Source organism: Schistosoma mansoni, chromosome 7 (genome assembly GCF_000237925.1).
Source record: "Schistosoma mansoni strain Puerto Rico chromosome 7, complete genome".
In the NCBI taxonomy this organism is placed as follows: Eukaryota; Metazoa; Platyhelminthes; class Trematoda; order Strigeidida; family Schistosomatidae; genus Schistosoma; species Schistosoma mansoni.
Window position 1 is genome coordinate 4222323 of NC_031501.1, and position 13292 is coordinate 4235614.

The 13292-nt window shown below is 36.6% G+C and overlaps 1 protein-coding gene across 1 annotated transcript in view; it reads left to right on the forward strand.

Annotated features, from left to right (window-relative positions):
• The window catches only part of Smp_033350 (putative peptide n-glycanase (pngase)), a gene marked incomplete at its 5' end in the record, with an annotated part of 23616 nt that extends 18886 nt beyond the window's left edge, over nt 1-4730 (forward strand). The window contains 2 exons of the mRNA XM_018798655.1: nt 229-368; nt 4026-4730. Of these exons, the coding sequence (XP_018653575.1) occupies nt 229-368; nt 4026-4097 (212 nt within the window). The 3' untranslated portion in view covers nt 4098-4730. The remainder of the gene's footprint in view (nt 1-228; nt 369-4025) is intronic.
• Nucleotides 4731-13292: the final 8562 nt, after the last annotated feature.

Genomic DNA, 13292 nt, shown 5'->3' on the forward strand with positions numbered 1-13292 from the left:
ACTACTACTACTACTACTACTACTTAATGGCAATATTTTTTTGTATTTTTGCTGTTCCTCTTTTTCATCAGGTTTCTATATTTACCAATATGGTATGTCATTCAACTGAATGTCATGCTCGTTTGGTACTTTGTTCCGGTGAATATCCGGCAAATAATAGTTGTAGTGGCCCAGAAGAAAATAAAAACCCACCATGTGTGCCTAACTCATGTTTATGTCTTGAACCAGGTTCTGCTTCATTATTCAATTCAGAAGCTATGAGTGGAGCTGATTTTTTGACTTTAAAAGCTCGTCTATGGAATGATGATGAATCTACTGGGAAGCCATCTTCTGTGGCTTGGCAGCAAGCCCAACTATTTCGGCAAAAGGTACATTTATTAAGTGTATCAATATTTTTATTTCTTAAATGAATGCTTGTAAATATAAGTAGGCTTTTGTCTTTTCTGATTTTGATGATGCTTCTTAGATCGCATCACAAATTGACATTAGATAACCATTTAAATCAGGAAGTACTGGATAGCTGTTTCATCTTAGCATGAGCAGTAAACATCCGTGACCCAGCTGGGGATAAAACTCAGTTTAGATTCTCATCACGAGATCTGAAGGTCCTGGTTCTGATTCCTTCTGTTTTTGTGGATGCCGATTCCTGAGGAGTCTCTTGCTAGGACGAGATAGTTGTCCACTACTTCCTGGAAAACACTACTGATGTTATCACTTGTTATCTTAAATTTTGTTTTGATATTTGTTGTCCCACTGAAACTACTTTTTCTAAGCTTTGATCTACTTATATCTCCACAGCTAAAATGATTACAGAGGGTAAAAGAAGGAATGTACAAAGAGAAAAACTATTGAAGTTCGTAAGCTAAATGGTTTATTAAACCTAGAGATTAGACGTCTCAACTCTATGTTTACTCAAAAACTCCAATCCTGTAATAACTCTCCAAGTATGTGGAAACTCTTTAGAGAACTTACAGGTGACAGACAGATTAGAAGCGATAACCAGCTGAATGTTTGTGACTTAAATAGGTCTTTTATACGTCAGTTATCTGACGTCATGCTCCCTATATCCACAGGTTAAAGAATAATTGTATTCTTAGTTTCACTGAAAATGATGACCGAAAATGTATCCAGTCACTTAATTCATCCCAATGTTTTGGACCTGATAGTATCCCAAACATCCTTTTAAAAAAAACCCATAGCAATACCTTCACCTTTCCTCAAAACAATGGAAAAATTATTGATATTCCCACTTCAACCTGCGATAAAAGAGCACATTGATCCGTATAAGTTTGCTTACAAATGCAAAAGAAGCACTTTAGACGCCGTTGGTGTTCTGCATCACAATTTAGTATTCGGCTTGAAAAAGCGTAAGAAGTATGTTCGATGCTCTTTTCTGGACTATACTTCTGCTTTTGATTCTATCCCAAGACAACTTTTACTTAACAAGTAAATCAGCGTCAACATTGACAGCTGGATAACCAGTTGGCTATGTTCCTACCTCAAAGGAAGGGAAAAGTACACTGTGTTTCGAGGAAAGTGTTCAACGTCTCTACTGACTCATGAAGTTGTGCCACAAGGAGCTGTTCATTCATCTTCATTTTTTCTGAATGATCTGCCATCTTCCATAAAAGACACTTTCGTTAAATATGTGGACGATCTCACTGCGTGTATTCCAATTCCTACCTCTTTACATCCCTTAAAAGTGAATGGGTTTTTGTCTCTTATTGAATGATGGTTTGTTCTAAATGGTCTCACACTTAATTTTTCTAAATAGTAAACGGCTACATTTTTTTATCCTTATACATAAACAGCACTTAAACACCTTGTTGAAACTTCGTAAAGCTTACACTACTGAGCATTTGTTAATAAAAGTCATTTATCTTGGTTTATGTGTTTCCTCTCTTGGTCTTCTCATGTTTTACTGTTATCGAAGAAAGTTTTCCGTCTGACCTACTACATAAAGAGGCTACATGCTTTTGTGATCACTCGACATTTATTCTCACAATTTGTCAATTCGTGCATATTACCTATTATTCCTTACTGTTCTCCATTATTCTTTCTCGGGCTTCCGACAAAAGACTTTGCTGTATTGCGGAGAGTGCTGAAGGCAGTTAACAGAGTGTGTGGTAAATCTCTTGAGGTTATTATTAATATGGTTGTGGATAGACATCTAAAGTCTTACAAACTCCTGCTGGGTGTTATTTTATCAGATACTAACCATCTCCTTCATTCATATCTTTCTCGTTGTATATCTTCTGGTAGAACGAGACGTTAATACATTAAAATCCATTCACGCAAGCAAAAGTATGAAAGTTCTGTAATACCTTATCTAGCAAATATACTCTGTGACGAATAGGTTGTTAGAGTTGACCTGGTCAATAAGCTGTATTCTTAAACATGTTTCTAATTGAAAAGTTGTACAAATTCGGATATTTTTTCACCGATTTCTTTTCCTTTTTATTGTGAACGAGACTTGTTGAAATGCCTTGTATTGAGAATTTCATATTGTACCGAAATATAATAAATGAATAAAGCTATTAATAATAAAGATCAGTTGTAGCTATAGACCTTAGTCTATATTTGAAATTGAAGAAATCGCTTTATTGGAAGGGAATAGTTCTCATGATAATGTATTATATTATTTGATTGGGGGAAAGTGAAGAAGACCACGAGTTCTCTTTACCAACATTTTACGTAATAGTGGATGTAACTAGGTTGTGCATGTGGCGTTTTATAATGAGTGGTGACAGTTCTGTCTAAATTTTTAAATAATTTCTATCCTTTGAGTTACTGTAGAGTTTAAGGTTAGTTTAAGTGTCAGGTTTATGGAAATTTATGTTGGAAGTTGCTGCAAAGTCGCTTTTCATTTATAATATAGTGAATGTTTTAAATTTCAACCAGTTCTTGAGACGCGGTGTAATCCACCTCCCTCCTCTGATTACTTTATCTTTCGGACGTGCTCTCGTTTTGATCTTATCTCCTTGAGTGTACTAACTATCTCAAGACAAAACACAATAACATATCTCTGGACTGAGTGGATAAATTTCAATTTCTGGTTAAATTCTCAATGTATCCAACTCAAAAATTCTTAACACAAGAAGTCAAAGAAAATTAACTATGAGATTTTGATGTATCAATATACTGTACAATATGTAACCGGTAAACGTTGGTTTCAGACGAAAACTAAATTAGCAAACTTGAGTTCTCCTTCGGTTTTAGCAACTAATTAGTGAGTATTACTACTCCTTACATATCATATGTGGCTCAAAGCAGAGTATTTGGTTAATGAATTACTTCATTGTCATTGATTTCATCATCTAAATCCGTATAGTAAGTTTTCATAGTTGAAATCATGAATCAATTGAAGCTAGACCACCATTGAAAACCTGGAGGCACTGGACGGCCGTTCCGTCCTATTATGGGACTCCTCAGCAGTGCGCATCCACGATCCCGCCTCACGAGATTCGGACCCAGGACCTACCAGTCTCGCGCCAGAGCACTTAACCGACTGACTCCAAGATATATGTCCTGGAGTTCTAATGAGAAGCAGTGACCAGTGGAGTTCAACCACGTCTATTGTGAGATAACAACTCACTAAAGACAATTGGTGAACGGTTACTCAAACTTCGAGGATTGGTGGAAGTTAGACATTAACACCGTTGGGTGCTGTCTCAGTGGTCTATCGGTTACGTGCTCTGTCGCGGGACTGGTAGGTCCAGGGCTCGAATCTCGTGAGTGCAGGATCGTGGATGTGCACTGCTGAGGAGTCCCATAATAGGACGAAACGGTCGTCCAGTGCTTCTAGGTTTTCCATGGTGGTCTAGCTTAAATTGACTCATGATTTCAACTATGAAAATACTGAAATCTCCACAAAACCCGTTCTGCGTATAGTAAGTATTGAAGGATTAGACGTAATTTTTTTAAAAAAATTTGTTTTTCATTTTGTAATTAATCCTATTAACTATAGAAAACTTTTTTATCCTCTTTTTTTTCAACATTGACATTTCACTCCCTTTTATCATTAGGATAGTGATTTTGATACTTGGTCATTGGAATGGAAAGTTGAATTGGTGAAAATTAATGAAACAGTTAATTAAATAGAACTGGAAACGTGAACTGTATTATCGTTTCACGCGCACTTACACACACACACACACATACACAGTGACCTGGTTAACTATGCTGTTTTATTCATGAAGTCTTATATTTAAACAAATGTGTCAATTTTTTTTGGTAATGTAGATAAGTGTAACAGTACGCATATATATATGCATATTACTGTCAAGTTAATTCGTATGTTTCTTTCTTTCTCTCTTGTTTGTTTATCTTTTCATCTCACCTAATCATCCATTCTTTTTATCCCGAATTTTGTTATAATCTCAATCATATCATCTTTTTTTAATACTTAAACTGGGACTATTTTCAAGAATTTCTACTTTCTTATTGGCTGTTGTTTTGAGAACTACTTCCTTCCTTCTTTCTTTTGTTTTCTTGTTCTTTTTGCTAAAGTATTCCCTGAAATGATCAAGGAGACTGGTTAAAATGTTGTATGAAATCATTATTATCATTTATTATGGATTATGATTTTTCTAAAAATGTATGACTGTGATATATTTATTGAAATTAATAGGAAGGAATGAAATAGAAAAAAACTAGGTCTTGTGTTTCTTCTTTATAGATTGTGGGATTGAATTAACTGTTTATTTGTTTAATAAAACAAATTTCTAGTTAATAAGTTTTGCTTTTAGAGATTAGATCAGTCAGTCAGTCACAATGTAAAACTTCGTACGTACGTACATCAGTTCGAGTTGCCATACCACATTAGCATAGAGATGCAGTTGTCGATTCAAATCCTATAGTGGTAGAAGTAGTAAGAGTATAAGCAGTAATCTGAAAGATTAGGGTTTGAAGATGTTATTCAAGGAGTATAATCCAGTGAAATAAATTCGAAAAGAGAAAAAGGATAAGGACATGAAGAATTCAGAAGATTATAATTTGGTAGAACACAAAGAGTGGATGCACCTTCGCCATTCCAAACGATTTTGAGCCATGTCATTCAAGGTCTCTAACCATCGATTGCTATCATCTCGCGAATCCCAACCAGGTAGTCTACACCTACCAACATGGCTCAGTCCACTTGTCAGTCACTTCATGGATTTGTGCCACGTTTTGGTCTGGCAGCCCCTAGCTTTCTTCCAACCTACTCCTACACCATAAAACATCGCACGTCGGGGCAGTCGGTAGTTGAGCATACGTAACACGTGTCTCAGCCATCTCAATTGGTGAAGTTTCACTACTTTATCAATCAATTTGCCATCCTTACTTAGTACCCGTTTCCTAACAATTGCATTACTTACCCGGTGGTCCCAGGATATAGATCTATTTTACAATTTAAATGACTTTGAATTAGCTTTTGTGGAATACCTTGACACAAGTTTTGTAGGGCAGAGATGGATAGCGGCTAGCGTTTGATTTCATGAAGCATGTATCTTCCTATTTAGAATTTGCCAGCTGAGTGTAATTGCCCCCAAATGCCCTGAAACGGCTGAGAGTGGGGAGAGTCCACTCTCCCTCTTCAAATGCTCTCACATGGCCACGCGAATATATAGCCTCTACCAGGGAAGTCCTACTCACTGCCTTCTCGTGGCGGGGGTGTTGTTTACGAAATTGAAAGGACGAAAAGCGAACGTCCGGCGCTTTAACCGGGTCGGTGGACACGGAGAGTCCACCTAGTGGAGTTGGAAAACCCTGATTACAAACCAATGGTGTACTCAGTTGTTTAATTCCGTCACCCCACAATTCCAACTGTAGTCATTTTACAAGTATTATGCTATATTTTTCAACAGTATTGGTGGGAATAACTGGCTTTTTTATTGTCGTTTAACAGCACATAATTAGTTCAATCACTATTTAAGTATGTGGTTCGGAAAGTTGAATTATAACAGGTCGCTACGATGGATGGTCGGTTCAACATACTACTTGGGATATATTTTGAGTGTTTTTTGAATATGATTCGATGTATCATTAATTGTCTTCAATTCCCAATATATTCTTTAATTCATTCAATTCCGTGCCGATTTTTGAAAATTAGGAGTTTTTCACATGAGTTGATGTTAGTTAATGAATTATTCAATAAAACAGTGATGCTATTCAACAGAAAGGGTTAGACGTCTCAGTGTTTGGCTAAGAGTAACACTTTTTCTATAAGATGAAGGGTTATTTCTAACCCACTTGAGCAATCTAGGGTGGGTTCAGCCTCTATATGAACATATGTGACCTAGCCCCCAAATACCCTGGTACGGCCGAGAGCGAGGAGAGTCCGCTCTCCCTCTCCAAATGCTCTCACATGGCCACGCGAATATATAGCCTCTACCAGGGAAGTCCTACTCACTGCCTTCTCAGTGCATTACTGTTGTTTACGAAATTGAAAGGATGAAAAGCGAATATCCGGCTCTCTAACCGGGCTGATGGACACGGAGAGTCCACCTAGTGGAGTTGGAAAACCCTGATTCCAAACCAATGGTGCACATAGGCTCCAGTATCCTGATGGAACAAATGGCGTATGAACCATTTGTTGGTCACCGGCTACCATGGGACTGTATCTCCTCACGATGCCCCACTGCCTTGTGGATCAGACCTTTTAGGTCAAAGGCTCCGAGTGTGACTCCCTAAGAAAACCACCTGCTTCTGTTTGGGCATCTGCGCAGTATCACAGCCCTCACCCAAATCAAATGAGATTTGTGTGGCGCATATATATCTGGTGCCTCCTTGTACCCAATATTTATGTGTTTAAATAAAATAAAAAAATAATGTTTAAAGGTCGATTGATTTTGCTTTTAAATCATCGCCCTGGGAGATTGTTATCATCGTGAAGACAGGAAAAACACTAAACTTTAGGATGACTTAAGTAAAAAAAAAAGCGAAGGCTGATGTTCGGTGAAGTTTGTTTCACCCTCCAGAGAATACGACCACTATTTTGACCAAAATCTACTGACATATTAATTACATGTAACTGTTAATTTTAAGAGTTTTCTCATAAAAAATTATGAGATGGTCTGAGTTATGAAAATGGTACATGTAGACCAGTGTAGTTTTTCATTTGATTTTTTAACCTCAGAAAAAAATGTTTGTCTTGTTTACTAAGCAGAGATTTATGTTCTTGGGTTTGAGTAACTGTGTTTTTAAGTGTTACTGATACTAAACGTTTTCTCAGTTTTGATGTATGCATAGTAAGGTTTTTCAACCTGAAACCAAGTGGTTGAAAGTTTGTCGTTGTAATCATTCGGCCACTGCTCTCCATATAGAGTTATCTTGTTAGTCTGTACGTGAATAATGTATTCGCGTTTGTGGTTAAGGCATATATCACGTTTTTTGACAGGTTGTAAATAGGTAAAAGTAGGTTGGAAGCAATTTAGGCGCGCTCAAACCAAAATAGCATTGGTCCATGAAGTTATTAAGAACTGGTCCGGAACGTTTTGATAAGTTCATGCTACCTTGTTTGGGTCCACACGACTACTGTGTTCGGTGACATTGCTGCGAACGAGAATACAGGCGACAGAAATCAATATATTTGAATACAAAGTTACATAGTTCTTTCATAAAATGTGTAAACCATACGTTCAATATTATATTTATAAATCCTTCACCAATTATCTAAAACTCCATTATTCCTTCATTGACATAACAATTACTCTCTCTTCCCGTTCTCTTCAATTCGATCTTTCTAACCATCTGCTACAAGTCATTCCTCTTGATGTTATATACTACTTATGTCGAGATAAGTAGCATACACCACAATCTGACCCAGAATCGGTCATAATGTAGATCTTAAGCTCTACTGTTCCTTCATATATACCTCTTCATTCTATCTTTTTAAACCATATTCCAAGTGTTCAGTTTTTCTAATTATCATAGCTTCTACATCATTTCTATTCCTTTTCTGTTCAATCTTTTAATGTCATCTCATCAAGTAATATAGTATGGTTAGTAATTAGATTACAAATCTCACATTATAAAAGTATATTAATTAAAGCTTTTGAGAAGTTTTGGACAAATTCTATCGACAATCGAGATCCACCTTCTTGTTTATTTCACATGTTCATGTTCGTCGAACCTGTTTTATTACAATAAAATTGATTTTAGTAGTTGAAATCATGAGTCAATTGAAGCTAGATCACCATGGAAAACCTAGAAGTACTTGACGTCCTATTATGGGACTCCTCAGCAGTACGCATTCACGATCCCGCATCGCGAGATTCGAACCCAAGACCTGCTAGTTTGGCGCGCGAGTGCTTAACAACTAAACCACTGAGCCGGCATCCAACGGTGTTAATGTCTAACTTCGACTGATCCACGAAGTTGAGCGGCCGTTCACCAATTGTCTTCAGTGAGTTTCTATCTCACAACAGACGTGGTTTGAACTCCACTGGTCACTGCTTCTCACTAGAACTCGTGGATTTACCTCTCGAAGTCAGGGGGTTAACTCAAATAGTAAGTGAGATATTAACATTATATATGTATTGAGACCACCATGGAAAACCTGGAAGCAATGAACGGATGTTTCGTCCTAGTATAGGACTCCTCAGCGGTGCTCATCCACGATCCAGCCTCACGAGACCATATTCATCTCTTATAAGTAGTTTTAGTTATATTTCTAAAATCTTAATTTATCATTGAACAAATTGTTCATTTAAACAAACTACTATTCCCAGTTATTTGAGTAATAAATTCAAGAGATTAGTTATTTAGTTAATAAACAATTATATTAATTGTAGATTACATCTATAACAAACTATTTGTAATTATTCAACCTTAACAATAATTTTACACTTAATTGAATAATAAATTGACAGAAGTTTGATAAATAAACACCCTAGAAATGGACATTATTGCTGAAGATACTGATAGGAATAATCAATATAGAACTTGATTCATTTTAAAGTAAAACCCAGGAGTTTAATCAGATATAGATTGTAAGTATAATTTTGTGGAGATTGTTAGGTCTCATTGAAATCATGAACCGATTAATGTTAGAGTATCATTGAAAACCTGGAAGTACTAGGTGTCCGTTCCGTCCTAGTGTAGGGATCCTCAGTGGTACACATTCACGAACCAGCACTTGGGAATTGAACTCAGTTTAGCGGCCCTGTATCTGACTCCAATTGGATGGTTTGCTGATTGTCATCGAAATACGCGTATCAGCTATCCTCGTACATTTTATCGCGTTAATGAATAACGGAATTAAAATAAGTCAAACACGAGAATGAATTTTTGAATACATATATTTTGTACACTCATTGGTCTGGACAGACAGTCAGAGGGATGAAGCGAAGAAAATAAAGCAAGGCAAGATGGCGCGCATTGGAGAAGGCGTGTGATCTAACTCCATCTGATCAAGCGTAACTCAGTATTTATAGTCACAAAAAAAATAAGCTACAGACGTGATGAGTAGGATTAGAAGTGTACACACACATATGCGCACTTATAAGAACTGTCAGGGTTGCTAAGTGAACACTTAACGAGGTCAAAACGTGACTCAAGACGAATGGATGGATTGACCTGTCCGGAAGCTAGAATAAGATATATGGGTTTAACCTAGTAACCGACACTACACAAGGACCTTCTGTTTCTTATGCAAACGGCCAACCTGTAGTCCACTGATTCGCCATCCAATGGTGTTAATTTTTAAATCCAATCAATCATGAACGGATCAATGAAGTATATCATACTGAATTGATGTTAACTACGATATACTTCTACAACATAGCGTAAATTTATTTCTCTCTTTTAAACGATAAGTCATGATAAAGCCTCTGTAACATAAGCTCATATCTTGTAGGAAGTATCATTTCAATCAAGATTTGTAGCTAATGCTTGCTGGGAAGTACTGTGTAGAATAAAATCTAGGCCCAAACTTCTTCCTGACTGACTTTTATCATTTATTAAGGAACCAAGTATAGTTTAAAACTTTCCAGTGATGAAACTAACTTGTTTATCTTAAAACAATGGGTTACCAATCAACTAATATGGTTCCATAACTAACAAATAATGTTTTAAGAATACAAATCACAGTGTTTGATAAGAAGACTAACGTAACCACGAAATCAGTGATATTAAAATGATTACAAAAGTATGAAAGTCACATGGGACTTAAACAGGGCAGATATGATGTGATATTATTCTTATCACCGACTGTGTCATACACTACTTATACATTTATGAGTAGTAGTTAGTAAACCGAAGTAATATATTAAACTATTAGCCAATTTTTAATCCGACCGATAGAATCTGATCAGCACTAAGTGTTGGGGATGTTAAATCGCCAGAACTTACTCGGTAAATGGCCTAATTTTGTAATTTTATTTTAAAAATTTGAATTTCTTTGGTTTCGCGCCAAAAGCGCTCTTTTCACCTTCGAGTCGAATTTCCCACTTGTAAAATATCTTAAATGCTATTAGTCCGTTGCATCTTTGAGTGTGCTATTTTGTAATGCTGCCCAAGGACAATTAATCACTGTATATATACGTTTGAGTTTTTCCCCTTACGACTGCTTGTACTACGGCTGCTTACGGAATATATTTCCCCCTACTTCGTCTTGGACTTCTTCCTCTAGTTAGCGGAGCCTGGGACAACGGATTAGATTAGCCTATCGTGTCACTGTGTCACTGATCTTCGTTCTTTTACCGAGAAATCGTATTTAGCATCAAGTATATCACTAAGAGACTAGACAAGCATGATTTTAGTGTTAACTTACTGAATTAATGATTATGTGAAGTGGGTCTGTTGAGAGTTAATTCTACACTTAATATAAACTTGATATAAGCTATTTGGAACTAGTGTGAATTAAGAGAAATCTATGAAAGTAGTAATTTCTTTTGATTATTTTTCAGGTCACACGAGTATGGAAAGTATTTATAACTATTTTTCACTGGTGGACTAAATGACTGTATGGTGAAGTAGACTTATAGCTCAATTAGATGATTTTGGTAGTTTCGTTCTTTGCGTTAGATGGTTTGATCATGGAGCTTTTATTGTTCGTCTGAACAACATCGTCAATACAAAATCCAGGGGTATCTTGTCGACCTCGGTCTTGAATAGCTATTGTTGACCTTTAATCTGGCATTGGCAATAACCTTTCTCTTGATTGTCTCACTATTTAATCTGAATCTTTGCCCAATGGTCTTTTTAATTGGTTGATAAACTAGATCGACTTCGATTTTTTTCTTTGATTACTGATTGACTTCAAAGCTAAGCTTCTCTGGTGTTCTTATTATTCTCTCTATTTAAGATTTCAACATTTTTCTAGTCAAATGCGAGTTCACATGAATGGATATAAAGGAAGATATATTACGGAGTTCGAATGCTAGTTGATGTCTATTCATGTGAAAATGAAGAGGGTGTCCACTTTATCCAATACAGTGTTCCTTGCATATTGAACAGTTTATTTAGTATGTTGTGTCCGATGTTTCTTATTTCGCCATTTCATCTTTTGATTTGCATAAGATTAATTAAAGAGATTACGCTGATTTATGTGGTACATCTATTGCAACGGCTTCAACAATTTTGTTATAAACTCTGAAGTCTTTTATATATGGTAGGATGATTCACTTGTTGATTTCTATATTTGATTTCCATTTTGCTGATGAGTTGGATTGATATTTTTTGATGAGACTGTGCCGACAATCGTTCTTTATAAAGATAATCATCATACATTTTTCTGGGCTGTCAGTGTCCTGGGGTGTGTTTTCGCCCTTTTTGAATAAAGTTTGTAGGTAGTCGATTTTTTAAGTTCCTGCGTTGTTACTATTGTGCCTGAGAATTTCATCTAAGTGGGTCGGCTTCTGATATACTCGAGTCTCTGATAATGATAGTTTGTTGTTCCATTCCTTCTCCATTGTGAATTTTATTTCATCGAGGATGTTGTTGGTCGAATTTTCTGTGTTTTCTAGCTGTACTTTTTTGATGATTACGAATGTGTCACCCACATAATGAATCCACATTTTTGACTTGATCGCTGGTGAAGTCAAGGCTCCCAGTCTCTATATCACTGCTTCTAGCTCAGTTTATAGTTACTTACTTACTCACGCCTGTTACCCCTCGTGGAGGAGCATAGGCCGCCCACCAGCATTCTTTATCCAACCCTGTCCTGGGCAATTCTTCCCAGTTCATTCCAGTTAACATTCATCCTTTTCATATCTGCTTCTATTTCCTGACGTAATGTGTTATTTGGACTTCCTCTTTTCCACTTCCCTTCAACATTCCAAGTTAGGGATTGCCTCGTGATGCAGTTTGGTGATTTCCTTAATGTATGTCCGATCCACTTCCAACGTCTTTTCCTAAATTCCTCTTCATCTGGAAGCTGGTTTGTCCTCTCCCATAAAACGCTGTTGCTGACAGTATCTGGCCAGTGAATGTTGAGTATTTTGCGAAAACAACTGTTTATAAATACTTTTACCTTCTTGACGATGGTTGTAGTAGTTCTCCATGTTTCAGCTCCATACAGTAGGACCATCTTGACATTCGTATTGAAGATTCTCACTTTGATATTAGTTGAGAGTTGTTTTGAGTTCCACATGTTCTTCAATTGTAGAAATGCTGCCCTTGCTTTGCCGATCCTCGCCTTTACATCTGCATCAGATCCTCCTTGTTTATCAACGATGCTTCCCAGTTTATAGTAACGACTCAGAATTGTATAAACAGCGTTTCATAAATGTCACTGATGAGGATCATATCACAGAATATCTGCCTTGTTCAATTCCTGTGAAATAATTTATATCTGAAAATTATTTTCACAACTTATATTCAGACGAACATTGTAAACCACATGAATAAACTATCAAGCTGAGAGAAATGAGTCCAACCGAATGACCTTGAGAATGTTACAAGCAAAATTACGTTTTTCATGATTGAAATCATGAGTCAATTGAAGCTAGACCACCATGGAAAACCTGGAAGCACTGGACGGCCGTTTCGTCCTATTATGGGACTCCTCAGTGTCAGTGCGCATCCACGATCCCACACCCGCGAGATTCGAACCCAGGACCTACCAGTTTTGCGCCAGAGCACTTAACCGATATATCACTGTTCTGGCATCCAACGGTTAGGGTTTAACGTTTGTAAAACATCAGTGTATTTATCGAAGATTTAGAGAACATAAAATAAAGTCAATTTATTTCGCTTTACAGTTTCATGAAAAGGAATCTATTCATTGAACTGTGATTGTGTTGTTTTCAGATTCCTTTAATAGTTATAGTAGTGTATAGTTTCTTAATTAAAGTAATTTTTTCCTAATG